The sequence below is a fragment of the Fukomys damarensis genome, unplaced genomic scaffold, assembly GCF_012274545.1.
Source record: "Fukomys damarensis isolate Sample0158 unplaced genomic scaffold, DMR_v1.0_HiC HiC_scaffold_19, whole genome shotgun sequence".
NCBI lineage: Eukaryota > Metazoa > Chordata > Mammalia > Rodentia > Bathyergidae > Fukomys > Fukomys damarensis.
The window spans coordinates 66,585,556-66,606,633 of NW_022900931.1; the positions used below are offsets into that span (position 1 = coordinate 66,585,556).

At 40.2% G+C, this 21,078-nt stretch overlaps 1 protein-coding gene across 1 annotated transcript; it reads right to left on the reverse strand.

Annotated features, from left to right (window-relative positions):
- Positions 1 to 2,379: 2,379 nt before the first annotated feature.
- On the reverse strand, positions 2,380 to 20,980 carry LOC104857208 (zinc finger protein 83-like). Its single transcript, XM_010616973.3, is given in 6 exon segments — positions 2,380 to 5,997; positions 5,999 to 7,115; positions 11,350 to 11,478; positions 11,895 to 12,021; positions 17,315 to 17,403; positions 18,536 to 20,980. Coding segments are annotated over 5 exon segments (1,944 nt in total). The 5' UTR covers positions 17,330 to 17,403; positions 18,536 to 20,980; the 3' UTR covers positions 2,380 to 5,441.
- Between the last annotated feature and the right edge of the window lie 98 nt (positions 20,981 to 21,078).

Here is a 21,078-nt window from a genome sequence, read left to right on the forward strand (position 1 = left end):
AAGGTGAACTTTTCCCAAGAGGGTTCAGGCAAAGCCCACCACTAGCAAAGCTTCTAGTGGCAAAGGGAATACAGAAGTTGGTGGTTAGAGGAGCCACTGTACGTGTGCCCTCTGCTGATCAGAAAGAAACCTTTGTGTTTAGTGGCCAGGAATGAAGGTGCTCATGGGCATTACCCATCTTTGGAGGTCCACCAAACTGATTTTCACAGTTTCCTTCCAGCATCTGGGGTAAGAAACTTCAGGACTTCAAAACATCTGTTCTAGCATACGCCTACTGGTGTTTTGCAGGTTTCTGAGACGACAAAATCCTTTGAGCTTTTTTCTGTTCATGCTGGGTGTCAACCAGCGCCTGCTTCAAGAATCATCAAAACCTCTAGAACAGCTACACCCCTAGCCTACTTGAGTGTTATGAAGATAATCAGGGTATGTGCTATGCATGCCAAACATACAACAGTTATGCCAAAAGATAGCTACCCACTGAGCTGGACTATTTTACAGCTGAATTGAGAAATTCCTGTTCCATTAGGCATTCAGCATACCCTAGTATGAACATGGACTCAGAACAAGGCTGTTTTTTGTTTTTAAGTACATATTTGCAGTACTTAAAAATTATTGCAGGGAGCTGGTACATATACATAATACATCTTTTTTTTTCAACCCACTATCCTCTATCCTTGTCTCTCCCTATGCCTTTCAATGTTTGGTCCCCTACCCATTTGCAAAAGCTCTATATTCACCATTTCTTTCACCTTTCGATCTTTTAATCCCTTTCCCCTCTCCCAAGGTTTGTTTGGTTTTGGTTTTGAAGACGGTCTATTTCAGGCTGGCCTTGAACTCATAGTGATTCTTCTCCTGCTTTAGCCTCCCAAGTGCTGGGATTAGAGTTGTGCATGCCCATGCCTTCAAGGCTGTATTTAAGCACCAGTTGATACTGGATAATCCAGTTAATGTAGAAGGAATAGAGCTAGAATACTCATTAAAGTGTCAGTGCTAGGATAGGACACTGCCAGAAAGGTGCAGGTGGTGGTTCTGTACCACCACAAGCTTAAGCTGGAGTTCAAATCTGAACTGGCACAGGAAACAAGTCAGGACACAAAGCTGTGCATCAGACAGGAGAAGCGACTCTTGGACCACATGCAACCTGGTCTGGGTACCGGTGAGTCAGACTCAGGTTGACTGATAGGAGAGGGCAATGGAGCCTTCCCAACATGGGAGGAGCTCATGAGCCCATTGTGGCACATTTTGGCTGTTAACTTTTGGGGCAGTTTTTCTAATTGGCAAACTTAAAGAATTTCTTGTAAACAGCTTTGGGGTAGTTCTTAAGCTCAAAGTACAGGGGCGGGTTGTTCTTCAGTTGCTTTTTGCTTATACTAAGATTATTTTCATGTTTAAAGTTATTTGGAAATCTGTTATTCAGCCAGTTCTATTTGCAATGCAAGTATCTGAGGGTCAGCTCAAAGGTCAAAGAAATGAAAGGCAAGTGCCAGTGTCTTTATACATTAACACAAGGCATGTGATGATATGGAATCATAAATAGGACAGAAAGAAGATGTAACCATGTTGGGTATGAGGATGTATTTTGGTAAGAAAGGATTGTGTATGCTAAGATTTTGCCCTGCCAGACTGAACAAAGAAAGATAAAGACAGAACTATAATTTTGAATTCAGTACAAATTTGTGGACCACGAGCCTTTCCAAGGGAACTTTGACAGTTCTGTTTGTGTTGGTTCTGTTAAACCTAGCAGTTAAATGCTAGCAGTGCTGTGGGGGAAAAGGAAACCTGCTCCACTGCTGGTGCAACCACTGTGGAAATCAGTACGGAGGTACCTCAAACAACTAGACTAGGAAGTCCCATTTGACCCAACTATTCCCCTGCTGGGTATCTTCCCAAAAGAACTAAAAGAATCATACCACAGCCATAGATGTGCACGTATGTTCATAGCAGTAGTTAGTAATAGCTAAAACTTGGACATAGCCCATTGCTCATCAAATGGATAAAGAAAAATTATTTTTTAATAAAATGGAGTACTACTCAGCCATAAAGAACAAATTAGAGGAATTTATAGCTAAATGGATGCCATTTATTAGGCCAATACTCTTTAAGTGAAATAAATAGGACACACATGTAAATATGTTTCTCTGGTGTGCGAAACTGAGTGTAAACAAAGACTAAAAGGTACAATGGATAATGTGAAATAGGAAGGAAAGGGACAAAGGAGAAGGGGAAGTGGGAGGGGTAGGAGAAAGGAAAGACAGGAATGGAATATGAGAAAATAGAAAAAATGTCTTTGTATAAAGGGGAGGGGTGGTGGGGTTGAAGGGAGGGCAGGGTAATGGGGGAAAAAAATAAGAACCAAGACAGATTACATAAAGGTACAAATTTCCAAAGATGAATGTCATTACACTGTATACCTAAAATGTATCAATTTTTTTTAACCCAGCAGTTAATCCTTATAAACCTTTGTTGGTTCAGTGTGGCTGAGGGTATGACACTGCCTCTGATTCTCTGCTTACCCTCCAATGGAAGACCAATCAAGACTAATGAATGGAAAAACATTCAAGAGATGATATACAGCAGAAATAATAATCAGGGATGCTTACAGCGAAACTCTCATAAGGACAAGGGGGTAATACACAGAAAGCACAAAAATTAAGAAGTGACTCGTGTCAGCCCTACCAAAAGGTAAACAAAGCTAGGAGCTTGTGAAGGAAAGGTTCTTAGGTATAAGTGACAGATGGTGATGGCCACCAAGGAATCTGCTAAAGTCCTAAATTCATTCTGAACCAACTTCATCCTTACTTAACAGCCCTGCCTTGGAGAATCTGGATCTTGACATTCACAGGTAAGGAATAGGGGTGGCTTTTCAATCAGGGCACACCCTTTGCAGCACAGAGAATTCCCAAGGGTGAAATGATAAAGGCAGTGACACATACTGTCTTGAGTCACTGCAACTTTCCAGTGGGTCCTCACTAGGTGCCAAGACTGTGTGGCAGACTGCAGCATAACAAGGCCCACAAACTGGCCTTACAGGGCTTGCTAAGACCGGGAGAGTCTGTCAAAGGGATGGGATGGGAATGGAGAACACACAGTCCCAAGGGCTCTAGTGTTTTTCACCCGCTTTGTTGAGAATGCCACGGCCTTATAAACTCAGTAGCTTCCTGAAGGCAATTAGAAACTTCAGAAGTGCTGCAGTGTGCATGTTCTCTGCTATGTGTGACCCCTCACAAACTGAATTTGTTGCCAAGCTGCACTTGTCTGAGTCATGTAACCTCTCAATGTGGAGGCAGACATTTCTTTTACGTTTCCTGGCAAATTAATGGAGCAGCAGGTGACTGGTACAATTGTAAATCACTCCCAGCCTCATATATATATATATACATATATATATATACACACACACGTGGTACCCTTGTTCATACATGCTTTTGCTTGCCAACGATTTGGTTCCCAGAAAGAAGCATTTGGAAAAATTTTGTCAATTCTGCGTTGGGTGACAAACACGACAAGGGCCATCTTACCCATACAAATATGAATGTGGCCATGCTTGCCAGAATCATGCAATGAATGAAGTTCTTGGACCCAGATAGCACTTGTATTTCGTTTGTTTGCTTTTGTACTGGCAACTGAACACAGCTTCTTGAATATGCTATGGAAACAGTTTACCACTGAACCATATCCCCAGTCCTTTGTATTTTAGTTTCACACAGAAACTTTTTAGTTTCACAGGATCTCACTAGTTCCCTGATTGGCAACAAATGTACTCTTCCTGCCTCATTCTGCCAAGAGGCTAGGATCATAAGCGTGTACCATGACATCAGGCCCAAATACTCTTTAATATAAACAACAATTTAAAAAGGCAGTGTCTTTGTTCCAAAGGAACATGGCCAAGAGTGTTTCTCACTTTGAGGTTAAGCCTTTCATTTTACTGATGCCTTTGAAGACACCTCTATGAAAAGCCTGTAAGAAAAGTATTTCAATAGGTTTTAAAGTTCAGATTAAAATTCAAATATACATATCATTTCAAAAAAACTCAAGGAATGCAGTTATTTTATAATATGAAAGTATTTGGCCATTTACCAATATCCTCCCATCTTTGATGTATTATCAGGATGTTAATATAGTTTAACTTGTAATTATTCTGCAGTGTGCAAGACAAAAAGTTTCACTTTGGAAAGGGACTTATTCATATAAATTCTGTGATATGGAGTACATTTGAGGATTACATTATAGTGTAAGAGCTCTTTGCAATATGAATTCTTTGGTGAATCATGAAGATACATCTTTGAAAACTTGAGACAGGGTCAGTTCAGGCTGGCCCTTAACTATGCAGCCCAGGCTAGCCTCGAACTTGTGGTTATTTTCCTGCCTCAGCCTCCCATGTGCTGGGACTATAGGTATGTACTACTGCACTTGGCAAAAGTGAACTTTCTAAGCTCACTATATTTATCTGGTTTCACTCTACAAATTCTTTTATGACCACAAAATCAATATTTCACAAAAGACTATATTAATTACATCTGTAAGGTTTCTCCCCAGTTCAACTATTCTATAGTTCTGGTGCTTGGATAAAAAGCCTTACTATGCCCATTGCCCTTGTATGGCTTCCTCAAGACATCATTTGATGCCCTAGTGAATTCTGAGAGCTAGAAGTCTGTTGTACATGTATTATGGTTTTTAATAAGTTGTTCTTTAGTACTCATTGGGATATTGCTTGAATTCATGATGGTTTTGCCATCCTCATTGCATCTGTAAAACATCATCCATGTACAAATTATCCAGTGTTATGCGAGGTTTGAATTTGCACATTCATCACATTTCTACAATGTCTCTTCAGCATGGGTTATCTGATATGTCTTCAAGTGTAAGCAGTGAAAAGAGGATTTGCAAAACTGATTACATTTTTGTGGATACACTAGTGTACTGAGGCCTGACTGCATAATCACAGATTTGCCATTCTTATTCCTTTGTGAGGTTTTCTTCAACTATGAATTTTTTGGTGAATGCTAATGTCACATTTTCACCTTAAGGCATTGTTACATCGGTAAGGTTTCTCTCCACTATGGATTAGCATATGGTTATGTGTTAAATGATAATGTTAAACGATAACTCAAGGCCTGTCTCACTTACAATACATGAAAATTATCTTTCCAGCAGGAATCCAAAGCTTCTTAGGCTTGAACACTGACTGAAGACTTTTGCCTCATTCACTTCTCAGCTTTCTTTCTGGGATGAAATCTCCAATGAAGTCCAACTTAGGAACTGTCATAGAAGACCTTGAGATATTTTTTCCAGTATGGACTACATGCTTAGTAAGGCTTAAACAAACAGCTTTGTAACACTCAATGAACTTGTAAGATTTCACTCCTGAAGTGATCCTATGCACAAGCTGTCAAATCTGACTAAAGATCTTCAGACACTGTTTACATTTTCTAAGGTTTTCCTCAAGTATGAGTTCTCCGATGATGTGCTAAAGATGAGTTTAGACTGAACACTTTGTCACAGTCACTGCATTTATAAGGTCTCTCTCCAGTATGAATTCTCCGATGATGCGCCAGAGATGAGTTTAGACTGAACACTTTGCCACATTCATTACATTTGTAAGGTTTCTCTCCAGTATGGATTCTTTGATGACATGCAAGATATGAGTTTTGACTGAAGACCTTCCCACAGTCATTACATTTATAAGGTTTTTCTCCAGTATGAATGCTACGATGACATGCAAGGTGGGAATTGCGACTGAATACCTTGCCACATTCATTACATTTGAAAGGTTTCTCTCCAGTGTGAATTATCAAATGTTCTGCAAGATAAGAATTACGACTAAACACTTTACCACATTCTTTACATTTGTAAGGTTTCTCTCCAGTATGGATCCTTTGATGATTTGCTAGGGATGACTTATGACTGAAAACACTGCCACATTCATTACATTTGTAAGGTTTCTCTCCTGTATGAATTCTATGATGTTGTACAAGGTGTGAAATATGGTTAAAGACTGCCACATTCACTACATTTATAAGGTTTTTCTCCCGTGTGAATTATCAGATGTTGTACAAGGTAAGAACTGCGACTAAAGACTTTGCCACATTCATTACATTTGAAAGGTTTCTCTCCAGTGTGAATTGTTCAATGTTGGGCAAGGTGTGAAATTTGATGGAATAGTTGGCCACATTCATTACATTTGTATGGTTTCTCTCCAGTGTGAATTCTACGATGATTTGCAAGGTGTGAAATTTGATTAAAGACTTTACCACATTCATTACATTTGTAAGGCTTCTCTCCAGTATGGATTCTCTGATGATTTGCTAGGTATGACTTGTGACTGAAAACCTTGCTGCACTCATTACATTTGAAAGGTTTTTCTCCAGTATGAATTCGCTGATGTTGTGCAAGGTGAGAAATACGACTGAAGACTTTTCCACACTCATTGCATTTGTATGGTTTCTCACCTGTATGAATCTTCCGATGATTTATAAGATTTGATTTCTGATTGAAGATCTTGCCACATATATCACATATAATTTCTCTCTCTCCCTCCAGGACTATCTGATACATAGTAAATAGTGGGCCTTGGTTAAAAGATTTGCCACAGTCATTCCATCCATAAGGTTTTGTACTAATGTGCATGTCCTGTTCTTGTGTGAAAAACAAACAATCAATAAAATCATTTTCATATTCATGAGAAATGTTTGTTTTGACACTAGAAGAATTACTTTCGTGGCATGAATGCGAGGAATCAATGTTGATAGACTGCTCAATATAATTACACTCATAAATGTTCCTTTCTTTTGCATATAGCTGCAGGTCAGGCAGATGTGATTGAAAGCTTAATCCGAGACAATTTTTAACATGTTTCTTTCCTGTATCCTTTCTACCACAGTCATCTCTTCTACCATTGAGATTTTCCTTGTGAGTCACACAGAATCCTATGTCAAATCTTCCACCCTCTCTGCAATGGCCCTGAAAGTCATGTATATTTTTCTGGATTTCTTTGAAGCACAATTCTTCAATGTCATGGATTTTATGTTTTTCCAACATTACTGTCTGGAACATTTCTCCTGTATCACTTTTTCTTTTTGGAGGAAATTCCTTGATGACAGATTTAGGAGAGGTATCTATGAAATATAAGAAACCACCAGGTTCTGATTATAGATGATAAATAATTCTGTTATGGAAACACATGACATTACTCCAAAAGAAATAGTACTTATATTGAAGACTTATAAAAATTTATGATTTTCAATTTTCAGGAAAATGAAAGGAATAGATTTCAATAAAAGTTTGATTGCATGTAATTCAAATCAACTGCAGAAATGTTCAATTTCAAACAAACTATTACCAAAATCTTATATTACATAAACTAATTCAGTGGGTAACTTAGAATTTTCAGCCCCCAAATTTTTGAGAATAACATTTTGTGGTTTAAGCATACTAGTTTATGGTATTTCTAATGGAAGACAGAGATAAATTAGACATGAAAAGTATCTATCATCATAAAAAGAGGTTGATCAGCCTTATGAACAAAGAATATTAAAGTATTTACTATAAAATAGCCATTACACTTACCAATTTCAAAACACTAAGTATTTAAAAAATTGGAGGTAATTTGCCATTATTTTTTCATTAAGGACACCAGGACAAATAACATATGTTCCTAACTGATTTACAGATTATTAGTGAGAGAAACAGGATTTAATTTTTGGCCTGCAAGCTGAGACATGTTGTCAAGAATACCTATTTACACAGGCAGTACATAATATAAGATGTCACAGTAAATACAAGAAGCATGGAAAGTAACATTTCAAAGGAAAGAGAAGAGCTCAGCTATGTGTGTCACTCAGCCATCCCTCACAGACAATGTCATCTAAGTCAACAACACCACACACTGATTTACGTAGTGTCATGAGAACATCTAAAGGCTGAGCAGGTGTCTTTCCTTACACTGCAAGGTTAGTGTGGGAGTCCTTTGCAAATCTGAATGTGTAGAAGAACAGATGTATAGTAAGCAGCAATAGTACAGTGCATCCACATCAAGCGATACTATAGGGAAAGCTAGCATGGAGGGCAGGGAGTAATGAGCATGAGGGAGCAGAGTTTGTGCTGGTAAATCTGTGGGAATGCAACTGCACTAGGGAAATGCATGCAGCAAGAGGCATAAAACTGTCCTATTTGTAACTCTGGGAATAAGAGTTCAGGTATGTGTGTGGGGGGAATGCAAAAGAGTTAATAGGATAGCAGTGTGATGGTGTGGAAGAAGGCAGATTCACATCTCCTAAAATACCTTTAATGAAATTTATCATGGTGAGTGACACGTAAGTTCTAGGTATATATTTAACAAAATATATATTCTAAAAGATTATGTGCAGAAATGTTCTAAGCAGGATATGAAAGCAAAAATCTTGAAATAGCCAAGAAGAGAAAATGGTGAATTAACTCTGTTCCCACACACAAAATCAATTTATCTTTTATCAAGAGTACAGCAATCTTGGATGGAAATGGGTACAAAGTGATGATTCTTTGGCTAAGTAGACAGAGAAAGCTTTGAAGAAACAAGTCTAGCGTGAAGTCTACCTTAATATTGTTAGTGAAATTGAAAAGCAAAACAAAAACAACAGATGAAAGAAGCTAGCAACTGTTGAGGATCCCCAAGCATTGTCATGCCATGACTTAATGATCAAGGACAACCCAAGGCAGAAGATCTGCCTTATCATTTGTTGCCAGAAGGCCAGTAATGGCCTGACCTTATGTCATAATGACTGTGTCATTCAGAGCAAATGGGCATTTCTCATTGCAAGAAGAGTGAAATCATGGCAAAAAAATGTTCTGAGAGACCAGAAAGAGACAAGTCACCTATTAGTTTTTCATAGTCTATTGTTAGCAGCACTTAATACTATACTGTGCCTCATTTGAAAGTAAAACCTTATCAGGGTCAGGGATGTAGTTCAATGGACAAGCACAAGGTCCTGAGTTTGATCCATGGTACAAAAAAAGTAAAACCTTATCTTAGTTATGTATGCATAAGAAAAGGCACAGTATATACAGAATTTGGTACCATTTGCATATACAGTTCTTTACCTGGGGTCTTGGAATGTAGGCCACACAATAATGGACAACTACTGTAACAAATGATAGAGCTGAAAAATACTAAATACGAAATAGGACTAGAGAATCCTGAAACTATGAGGTTTTACACATAAAAGTCCTAGAAAATTTATTAAACTCATAGCTAGATTAAGAGAAGAGAAAAGACTAAATTAAAAGCAGAAAGAAGAGATGGGGCTTTACAACCGAATGGCTCTTTGCAAATAGAAAGAAACAGTATTGTACAACAGATATGATGACCAAGAAAAAATTGATTAAAGTTTAGTAATACACAAGAACAAGGAAGTAGAAAATCTAAAAGAGATCAACAGCAAAGAAGTTGAGTCAGTCACCAAAAACCTCCCCAGAAAAGGACTGGATCCAATGTCCTTATTATAGAGTTGTCGGTATGAATGAATGAATATAAACATGAACTTATACAAAATTAATATATTCGACTTCATAAATGTTACCAGGAAAACACATGTAACCTTATGGAGGAAATAAGTAAATGACCCCTAGTGGAAATGACTTTCCGTAGTATCACTATTAGTGGCAGCCAAATGAGCAGAACAGTCAACAGCATAAGCAGCAAATGAGAGCCGGAGAAGAGGACAGCACCAAAGATGGGGTAACAGGGACCAGGTGAACATCACAGGAAACTCAGACGGAGAGAAAGATAGGGAATGAAACAGTCATTCTGTGTTAACTCAAAAATGCATCTTCACGAACTTCAGACAATGATAGTTTACTGCAAAGTCTCATGCATAAGACCATGAACCTGAGAAATGTGTTGTTAAGAGATTTCTCTGTCACTGATCGCTGGCTCAAAGGAGATGACTGTCACCATACGTGGCCAACACTGTCATGATGCCACAGAAATACAATTCTGTGACAATCCTCAAAACCGAAGGCAGCTGGAAATAAGGCTCAGTCAAGAGCTACTGACATTTGTATCTGCTGGGACAGCTCAGTGTGGTTTCTACGGTTTATTGTATCCTGAGACAGGTTGAGAACCACAGTCAGGGTTTTCAGGGACACCTGGCAGGTGGGAGAATGAGAGTCAAACATACAAGACAAACTACTCTCCCTCATGAATTGTTATATAAATGCATGCACTCGATGGAATAGTCCACAAGAAGCTACAAGTAACCTCAAAGTGGGTTATCACATAAGAAAAAGACCCTAGGAATTCGACCACAGAAATTTGTGTCAAAAGCAAATTTAACTGTGTGTCAGCTACTTTGGAAATTGAGGCAGGAGCAATGCAAGCTTAATTCCAGCCTAGGCAACACAGAAAGAACCTATTTGAAAAAAGAAAAAATTTTAAAAGTCAGGGATATAGTTCAGTGGTAGGGTAACTCTAGGTTATATCCCTGGTATCAAAAAAGAAACAAAAAGAAATAAATAGCACAAGCAAAACATCACAAAAAGAAAAAGAAAAGGAAAATAACAATCTAGGTTTTTCTACATTCACAGACTAGTAAGAGGAGTGGAAGAGAGCAAAAGCTAATACACAGAACAGAAGGATTTGGGAGGACCTTGAGATGGAAATCTGTTCTGTCCACATACCTCATGCTAAGAGCCTGAAAGACTGAGTACGTGCTCCCCACAGAGGACCACTGATCAAAGACAAGACCAGCCTGTTGCCTACTTTTTTACAGTTCTGAAGAATAACAATCACAGAAGATCTAACACACTCTCATTACACATAGCTGAGAAGTGTTAAAAGCAGGATGCAAGAAAGGGCTGAGTAAGCACAGCAGGGAGAGACAGATGGGTCAGCTCAGTGTGGTTTCTGGGGTCTCAGGAGTAAGGATGAGAAGCTATGGTTTCCCATCTCCCAACTAGATCTTCTAAGCACAGAAATGGGGTCAAACATGGACATGGAGCATGGTGTAGGGATCAGGATGACACAGACTTCTGATGTTTATGGAGAACTGAGCATCAGACGGACTCAAAAACAGAAGTCATACAAGAGACACAAAAGGACCCTTCCCACACAGCAGAGTTGGAAACTGAAGAGTTCACAGACACCAATGACACAGCATTATCCTCCATGACGGAGATGCTAGCTTTTTCTCAAAGATGCAGCACAACTGTCAGGTAAAAGAACCTGCCATCCAGTGCTCAATGACAAATGATGGTAAAGAAAAGCCTACTCTCTGAGAGCAGAGGAAGTAAACTTTTTTCCCACAGACTTCTACTACCAAAGTTTCCCAAACACTCTTTAATGTTGCAGCTTCCTCTGCCCATCTGAGCTCTTACCTGTGGTCACACCTTTGACACATTCCCACCAATCTGAGTTTCTGGACACTTTCACCTGGTCATCTACACTCCAGGGCTCTCCTCCTCGCTCCAACATGGAGACAATGTTCAAGTCAAAAGGAGAGCTTCCTGCTTGGAAAAAGAAAGGTGTGTGATATGTGGTGGATTTTCCAGACTAAAGCCCTGTTTACTTGAGAAGGAGATTACAGAGTGATCTAGGCAAATATTTCACTGTTCCTTGTAGATATCTAGCTCTCATCCAAGGACCAATGATTCAAAAGCACAGGGATAAAATACAGGAAACTGGTTTATTTTAAAAGTCTGCTAAAAGGCTCCGGAACCACTAGTGACATATCTATCACAATGGAGGCAGAACACCTGAAGAAAGATCACCTTAAGGTCCAGATGCCATATGCTGAAGCTTCACATTTCAGAGGCAACAGGGTATCTATCTCAATCAAACAATACAGAAGATTCCATGAAGACACAGGGGAAAACGCAGACACACAGAGTAGATCTGACTTCTGGAAGGAAGTCACCCTCACCCAGGGAGACCAGGTTCCTGTAGTTCTCCAACATCACGTCCCTGTATAAAGTCCTCTGAGCAGGGGCCAGGTCTTCCCACTCCTCCTGGGAGAACTCTATGGTCACGTCCCTGAATGTCAACAGACCCTAAAATGAAAACCATACATCACCACGAGGAACTGGCCAAAGTTATAATCTCCACACAAAATGAAGATAAATGTAATGGCTGATTCAACTGGAACGAATGCGCTTGGTCTATGCTGTGATGTCAGGAGTTTCTTGACATAGCTCACTTTGAATCTCTGGTGATAAAGATGGTTTTATATGCCAATGAGGTTAAATTGTGGCCAGAGGTCCCCAGGCAGCCTCAGGACAGGTGCTGCTCATCATGAAGACCTAGGTAGTCTTAGACTGTTGACATTCACTCCAGGGAAGGGAAGATGTCTAATATTTGAATTGATCAGCAATTCAATGATATTGATAGAACAATAATACACAATAAGACAGGTCCTTGCCTTGCCTCCATGTTTTTTCCCACAAAACGTTCTGTCCCAGAAATGTTAAGTCTGTACTGCTTGGGCTCCTGCCCAATGTATCAAAATGTTTTGTAACTGTCTGAACTGTGACCTTTCAAGAATGTTCTGTTAACTCTAGCCCTCTGCTTTTGTGAGCATGCTGCCCAGAATGTGTTTCAGGAATGTTCTGTAACTCTGCCCCCTACATAAGTGAGCATTCTCGCCTACCTCGTAGATATCTATATAAGGAAGCTCCCATTTCTGCTGGGCGTTCAGATTTTAGACTACAAACTCTGAGCCTGTTGGTGTAATACAGGGTTTTTTACGCCACCTCTTCAAGTGACTTTCAGATCCACAAGTCTTCAAAGTGAGGTAGCTACAACCCAGAGCTAGAACACTGAGCTGGAGCACTTGGCTGTGACACTGAACTGTCATACTTGGGTATAACACTGAACTGTCCTACTATGCCATAAGCCTTCATTGAAACTCAAAAGGACAGGTTCAAAGAAGCAATCGGATGGATGTCTAGAAGTTTCTGGAAGGTAAAGCATCCACAGAAGGCACGGACACACCGTGTTCTTTCTCTTATACTTTACCCTATGCATCTTTTCTATCTGGGTGTTCAGCTTTTTAACAAATGTTATAAGAAATGCTATGGGTAAGTGTTCGCTGGTTTTTGTGAGATGCTATAGCAAATTCTTAGAATCCCAGAATGAGGTCGTAGAAATGGAAACCCCCATTTATAGCTGGTCATTCAGAACCATAGGCTGCAGCGTCTGCCTGTAGCTGTCATCTGAAGTAGGAAAACTTCTGTGGGTCTGAGGCTTCAACAGTGGGATCTAGGCTATTTCTACATACACAGTGTCAGAATCAGATTGAATTAGAAAGCATCCCTCACAGAATTGCTTGCTTGGTATGTGGAGAAAAATTCTCACATCTGCAGTCACAACTTTCTGTGTGGCAAATGCATAGGAGTAAGTTTGTCTTTCCTACATATTTATATAATATAGGGTATTTTTCAGCATGTTGTATCTTTATTATTGGGTTGTGTTATACTTTTACATGAGGTTATAATATATTTTAAATCAAATACAGATTTCTCATTTTGTGGACAATATAAGAAACTCACAAATGAAAAAACAGCACAGGGTTTTCTCTATGAAAAGTGATACTCAGTATCTATATGAGCCAGAGGATGAGTCCTGTGTTGAGAAATGACAGTGCACAGCAGCTTGAAAGACAGATCAGCCCAAGGTCCCAAGTTTGATCCCCGGTACCAAAAAAACGAAAGATAGATCAGAATCTAAAACCACGATAATGACAACAATAATAACAGCTAAAGCTTCTAGACACTTATGGTACTACATATCATTCTAACTGCCTTACTTATGTAATTCATAGAAAAACATAGTAGCCCTCAAGAGAAATGTTTCCCTCTTAATATGGAAAAAACTACATCACACTTAAAGACTCTCCTCAGGTCAAAGAACTAAAAATGGCAGAGCACACAGCTGAACCTACATGCCTGGGAATCAGAATTAAAGCTAAAGAATCAAACAGTTCAGCGAGAGATATAGCATCAAATACAAAGTGACATTAGATTCCCTAAATGAGAAAACTGAAAACGAGTTCAGGATAATGTCATGAATCGGTATAAACGCTCCTTATTTATACACAAACACACATGCACACATATTACATTTTTCTCACTGCTACCAATACATTATCAAGATATTGTAGTGATTTAAGGAAAAGGAAGTGATCCAAGACATAGTTTCTACTACTATTCAAAAACTGAATCTTGGGGTTGGGATGTAGCTCAGTGGTAGAGCACTTGCCTAACATCCATGAGGCCCTACAGTTGAGCTAAAACATTGCAAAAAAAATTAAAATACATATTAAGAATAATAATGTGACCTAATAAAGACCATGGAATTGTATATCCATATACTCATGAACACGCATTACACTTAAATCAACAAATTGAAAAGGACTCTCTCTGAATGATTTTTTTTATTTTATCATCATTCAGCATATAGGGATAATGAAAAAGTAAAAAGCATAAAATACTAGTGTTTATTAGGATATTTAAAACAGTACAACATGAAAACTTATATAATGGGACTAGAACTCCAATCCCTACTAAATATTCATACGAAAAATATATTCACAACTTTACCCATTTAAATTAAGATATCTAGGCATTACCAAAAGTCCAATGGAATTCATTAGTTTAATAAAACTGTAAGATTAGGAGTTTTTTGAAAAAGTGTGGTACAGGCATCAAACCCAAGGCTTCACACAACTCAGGCAAGAACTTTATCTCAAAGCTATATCCCCAGCCCAGAAATTTTTTAATAATATAATGAATTTAACAGGTCAACAGAAAAAGTATGTAATGCAGAAATATTTAAAGAATTACTGAAAAATTTAAAAGCAGCCAAAAGAATGTAACTTGAAAAGGTAAAACTACTGAGCCTGATATTTACCAGGCACATTTCGCCGAACACCATGACTGACAGCAAGCACTGGATGCACTTCCTCCTAGTGAAGGAGAAAAGAGGGCTGTTCAGGCTCCAGCCCATCACTAATGCACAAAATGCCTGAGCTGGGATCAGTAAAGAAATTAAAGGTGGAAAACAGAAAACAGCTGAATTTTTAAAAAATGAACAGATACCCTGACTATAACCTGGAAAAAAAAATGTTACTTAAATATAGCAACTAAAAGCAATGAAAATAATCTTCCTCCCTCATCATTTCTCATGAAACACACATGCACACGACACGTACACCTGACACACCTTACATTTCCATTAGCAAATCTATCATGGCACTTAAGTAAAAGACACTCCCTGATCCGTGAAAAGCATTATGCAACTATTCTGAAGGAATGATGTCAGCAAGACAGAGGAGCAGGAAGCTCTGGGTGTTACCTCCTTCATGGGAACAAGAATTTAATAACACAGCAACCAACTGCCCTTGGGAAAAACCTCAGAAAACATGTAAGAGGTTGGAACTCTTCATCCCTTAGGGGGGAAAAATGAAGAAAATGGAAAGGCTTAAGGGACTTATAAGAAAGTCTTCATCATATGCATTTCACAAGAGGAAGAAAAGGGTAGAGAGTTTATCTGAAATTAAGATTGTCCCAAGTTTATCAAATATGAGAAAGGTGGACATACAAATTCAAACAGCTTGGAGAAATCCAACCAGAACAATTTAAAAGATCTATACCAAAACACATCATAATGGAACTATTAAAAGCCAGAGACAAAAAAAGGCTTGACAACAGCAAGAGAAAGTGACTTCCCAGCTAAGAGTGTGCTTCTAGTAGTGCCAGGAGATCTCTCAGCAGAAACTCTGCTAGCTTTGATGATACATTCACAGCGCTGATGGAACACAGCGCCAGTTAATAATACACCACCAGGCAAAACTGTCCTTATAAAATGGAGAATTTGAGAGGGCCTAGATACAAATTAAGACAGTTCAATTACTTTCTGTCTTATTTATTTTAGATAGGGTCTCACTGATTTCTCCAGGTTTGCTACATAGTTGGGATCCTTCTGCCTCAGCCTCCAGAGTAGGTGGGATTACTCAAATGCAGCAACTTGCACAGCCCAAGAATTTCTAAAGGAAGACCATGAAGTTACAATGAAAGAAGAACAGAAAAAACAAAAGCTTAAAAACACATAAAACTCCAGATAAGGTTATACAAGCCCTTCACTATGAATAACTGTGTCCAATTTGAATGAATTAAGGCCTGAATTAAAAGACATACAATGACTGGAGAGGAAAAGAAATCAAGATCAAACTACATGCTGTGAACAAGAGATCCACTTTTGTTCAAAGGACTCACACAGGCTAAAAGTGAAAAGACGGCAAAGGAAATGTAAATGGAAACCTAGAAAGAACAGGGGTGGCCACTCTTGTGTTTTAAAATATAGCCTTTAGGATACAAATTGTCAAAAGAGAAAAAGAACTTTACCTATTAAGGGGGCAGGCACCCCAGGAGATATAATTACAAGTATGAGCCCAACATCAACCTACTCCAGTGTATGAAGGAAACACGGATATAATTAGAGAGCAGCACAATACTTGGGAGACACTTCATGCTCTATAAGCATTTATGGAAAAAATAACCAGACAGAAGATCAAGAAATAAACAGAGGGCTTCAACAACACTATGCAGCTTATAGCCTTTGCAGACCTGCAGAGAACACTCTATCCAACAACGTCAGAAACTACTTCCTCTAAAACACACAGGAACTTCTACTTGATATAGCACAGGTTAGGTTAAAACAAATCTTTAAATAAGTTTAAGAAACTTGAAATCATTCTAATTTTTTGTGCACAATGGAATGAATGCAGAAATCAAGAGCTGAGGATATATAAAATCTGACAAGTATGTGAAAATTAAACACTCTCAAATAACCAACACGTAAAAGTAGGACAAGATTTCAGAAAGCAAAATTAAAACAAATATACTGAAACTTATGTAATAAATTCACAGTAAGAAGTCTAAGGTAGTAAAACTTTAAGTCCAGAACATAGAACAAACTCAAATAAACAAACTTTATACCTCAATCAAGAAAAGAAGAAACTAAATTAACATAAAGCAAAAGGAAGGAAAGAATGAATATCAGGGCAGAGCTAAATAACACAGCAGACACATTAAACAATAAAATACTAACTTTTTGGAAAGATCAGCGAAAATGGTAGTTACTTCCCAGAACCACAACCAATGGAGCCTCCTCACATGATCCACGTCACTGGTCCCAGTGAGATGGAGTCTTAGTGGGGCTGAGCCAGGCTGAGGATGGCCGGGTGAGTGTCAGCAGACACAGCAGGCTGCAGGGTTCTGGGACATCAGCAGTCCCACATCCAGCACTTCCCAAAGGGGGGAACAACAAATGAGATCACTGCTTTACCTGAGTAACAGCCATTTCTGACTTTTTCTTTCCTCTTCTTCCTTTTTCAGGCTTCTTCCTTATGTAACAAGAGTCTTTAAAAGTTAATCCTGAATATCAAAAACACGGTGCTTAATGCTCAAAATGAACACATCCCCTTCCCCTAATACAGCCACACTCACAAAAGAGAACCTCGCCATGTGGAAAGATGGGTCCTCTGCTGCCCACTGCCCTGAGGGTGGGGATGCAGTGGAACGCAGCTCCTGCAGGAGGCCCAACCAGAGACGTCCCTGACACTTCTTCAGAGTGTGCCCCTCCTGGTGAAGCCCCAACACCCAGCAGCAGTGGGGAGCTGGGCTGCACCGAGTTCTCCTCCAGGACACAGTCCCAGCCCTGACCAGACCCACGCACATCTCCTCATTCCTCCGTGGATCACAGCTGATCTCAGCCCTTAGAAATGCAGGAGGCAGTCTGGGTGTTCAGTGCTGTGCAGAGAACAGAATCCACTTTAATATATTAAGGCTTGGTCCCAGGCTGACCAAGGGAAAGGGACTCTCTGGTAGGGGCCACAGGAGAATTACTTGCAAAACACCTGAGCACTCCAATGGGAAGCCGGGGTTGAGCCAAGAGGACAAGCCCAGCCCACCTCCCACCTTCTAGCTCAGCTCTCCTTTTGGAGCCTTGCTGCCCCCAGGATCCAGACAGTGGAATGGGAAGGATCAGAAAGAAATTTGCAGAGCAGTGGACAGGGACCAGAGGTGGGAGTGAGCGTGCAGTTAGGGTGTCACAGGAAGGTGGAGAGATCACAGAAGTCTCTGTGGAGACACTGGTATCAGATCAAAGACCTGGGAAGGAAGTTGTCTGCCACCTGCAGCTGACATGCTAGTGAGCTCTAAGCAGAGACAGAACCCAGGAAAGTCCTGAGGCCAGAGCTACAGTGTCCTCAGGGAAAGGCAAGAGTCCTGCATGACCCGAGCAGTGTGAACAGGGAGGAGGATACTGCAGGAGAGGAAGGCAGGGAGGGACTTCTGGAAGCAGAGCAGGCATGGCTGAGATCTAATATTTCTCTCCATGTCTGAAATGAATTTTGGAAATGATGGTCTTTGCCACACATCTGATGTAAAGATGTGATTTTGCTTTCTACTTTAGATGAAAACAATTACACATGTTACAATCCTTCCCATATTTAAAATACATGCAAAGTGTTCAGTTAAGCCCCAGGAAGGGCAGCGTCTCCCTTACCTGAGATAGGACTATACAGGACATCATTTGCGGAGCTCAGGAAGTCACATGAGGACTATGAAGGTAGAGGTACCTGTTGGATGTCCCAGTAGAGTTTAGGTGATACATGCACACAGGATTCTAAGTTCCTGGGAGAGGTCTGCAGGGTAAATGGAGATATACGTATGGTGTCAAAGCCATAAAGAAGGTGAAAAAGAAAGGTGGGTATTATCGAGAAGAGCTTCAAGGGTAAAGCGTGGGACACTGTCATATTTAGAGAACAGGATTCAGGGGACACAAGCAGAGAAAACGTTGACTGATCAGGGAAGAGGTAGGAAAACTAAAGCAAATGGATTTTTTTTCACACACATGGAGAAACTAAGTATGGGGAAAAGATCGTCATCTGCTGCCCATTGTAAGAGGGAATGAGGAACAATAAACTCACATACACTGATGAATGAGATTTTTTTCACTCATAGTCCAAATACCCCTCCCCTTTTAAGAAATATGCACATGTCTGGCTTCCACTGTATTCTGAATACTGCGTATTTGGCCAAAGGAACTGCTTCCTCTAAGTTCATGGCCTCTAGCTGTGTAGCCAGCACTGACTATCAATATTGAACTGAAGAGCTTGTCTCTTCCTTCAATTAGGACTAACTCTGAAGAGCCATCCCAGCTCCAGAATTACTGCTACTGCTATACCGAGTTTAGATTTTTGTTTGGGGGGTTCGGGGAAACCATAGAAAAATTTAATGCCAGGAGACAGATAACACAATAAAATTTAAAACTTACTCCTGATTCAGAAAGAGGCAGGAAGGAGAGAGAAAAGGAAAGGAGAAAGGTATTAAGGTGGGCAACTTTTTTTGGTCTTAGAGCTTATGGTTCTGCCTCTTTCTTAATGTTCATCATTTTTGGAGGGCTGAGAATCATTTCAGATTCTAACTGGGCACCTGCTCTCAAAAAATTGCCACTGCAAACAGTCCCAATTTTGAAAATCATTTCAAGGATCTCGTTTGGTTAGACTCGGAATTCCTCATGATGAATGACTCCATTAAGTTACCCTGAAAAGGTCTAAGTTGAGTAAGAGCTTGGTAAAACTGAAATTTGAAAAGGCTGGACAGGGCAGTAGAACGGATCTGTCTTTATTCAAGAGTTCCTTGATATTCCTGAGTCAGAGAAGCACATATTTTAGGTTTATATTTAAGTTCAGTCAGTATCAGGCATTCAATTTCTCTTTCCCAGAAAAATATTTAAACATGAAATTGTAAGTAGCTATCATTCCTGGGAAACAGGCAGGAATTTCAATTGTAGAGCAATCTCTTCATCATTATGAACAGATGAGCTCTGTTGGAAGAAAACGCCACATTAATTCAGCCCATAATTCCACACTTGCACAAAAAGGACAAAGCAGACTTGAGGGGTATATTGTAACTACTTACTTGGAGACTTGAGCTTACTAATTAAATGACACAGGAAGGGCACTGAGTATAAAATAACTGGTTACATAACGTTTTGATTATCAACATTCACACCAACGCACAGTGAAGCACTGTCAAATCAGCTAAGATACGAAAGTTTCAATGTATGATAAAGAATAGAATGCATTTCAATCTCATCATCTAAACGATAGACGTTAGAGGGGAAAAAACTTTGGGAAAATATCAAACTCAGAAAAACGGTGGGAACTAAATAGAGTTCACATGCGTTTGAAAAAGCGCCAGGTGGTGTCAGAGGGTCTGGCCTCTCTCTCACTTTCTGCGCAAAGAGGAAGACCTGGAACTGACTCAGAGGTCGGCCTGCAGGATGCATAAGGGGCTGCGCACGGTGTCGTCTGCTACGATATTAGAACTAGAACTGGCAGTAATTAGAAGAGCCAGTACCTTTAGAAACACAAATGGTTTCTAAATTCTCATACGCTTCTGTGTAACGTACAAACCACTGCTTCACAACTTAATGTTCCACAACCAATCAGCTCAACTCTCACTGACATGCAGGTCTCATCCTTTCTCTACTGCGTGCTTCTCTCTGGAAACGTCTCTCTCCTTGTTTCTTTTTTCCCATTGTCCCGCTCCCTCTCTGCATTTCTACTTCTCTCTCTCCTGTCTATTCTTCCTCCAGCTGCTTGTCCGCTCTCCCACTCTGCCGTCCTTTCTCCAGAAACTTTCCGACAGCTCGCAAACGCCACATGGCGCCCTCCCCCCCCCGCTTCCGCTCTGCCCGAGGGCGTCGAACACCGTGCGGCCACCGACCAGTGAGGGAGACGGGGAGCGGGGCGAAAGCGCGCGGACGGCCGCGCCCCACACGGCGCCGGACTCGAGGAGCTCAGGGTGACGCGGGACAGAGACGACCTGACAGCGAGAGAGAGGACAGGCTCCGAGACTTTGACCTAGGCTTCGAACCCCGAAGTCGAGTTGCGGAAAATGAAGGGGGTCCGACGACGTGCAGAGCCGAACCAGAAGAACGGAAATTCACTCACCTGAGTCCCGATTATCTCGCGGATACGCTTCCGGGTCTGCAGGAAACGGCGCAGGCGCGGCGTCCACTTGGGGGCGGGCCTAGGACGC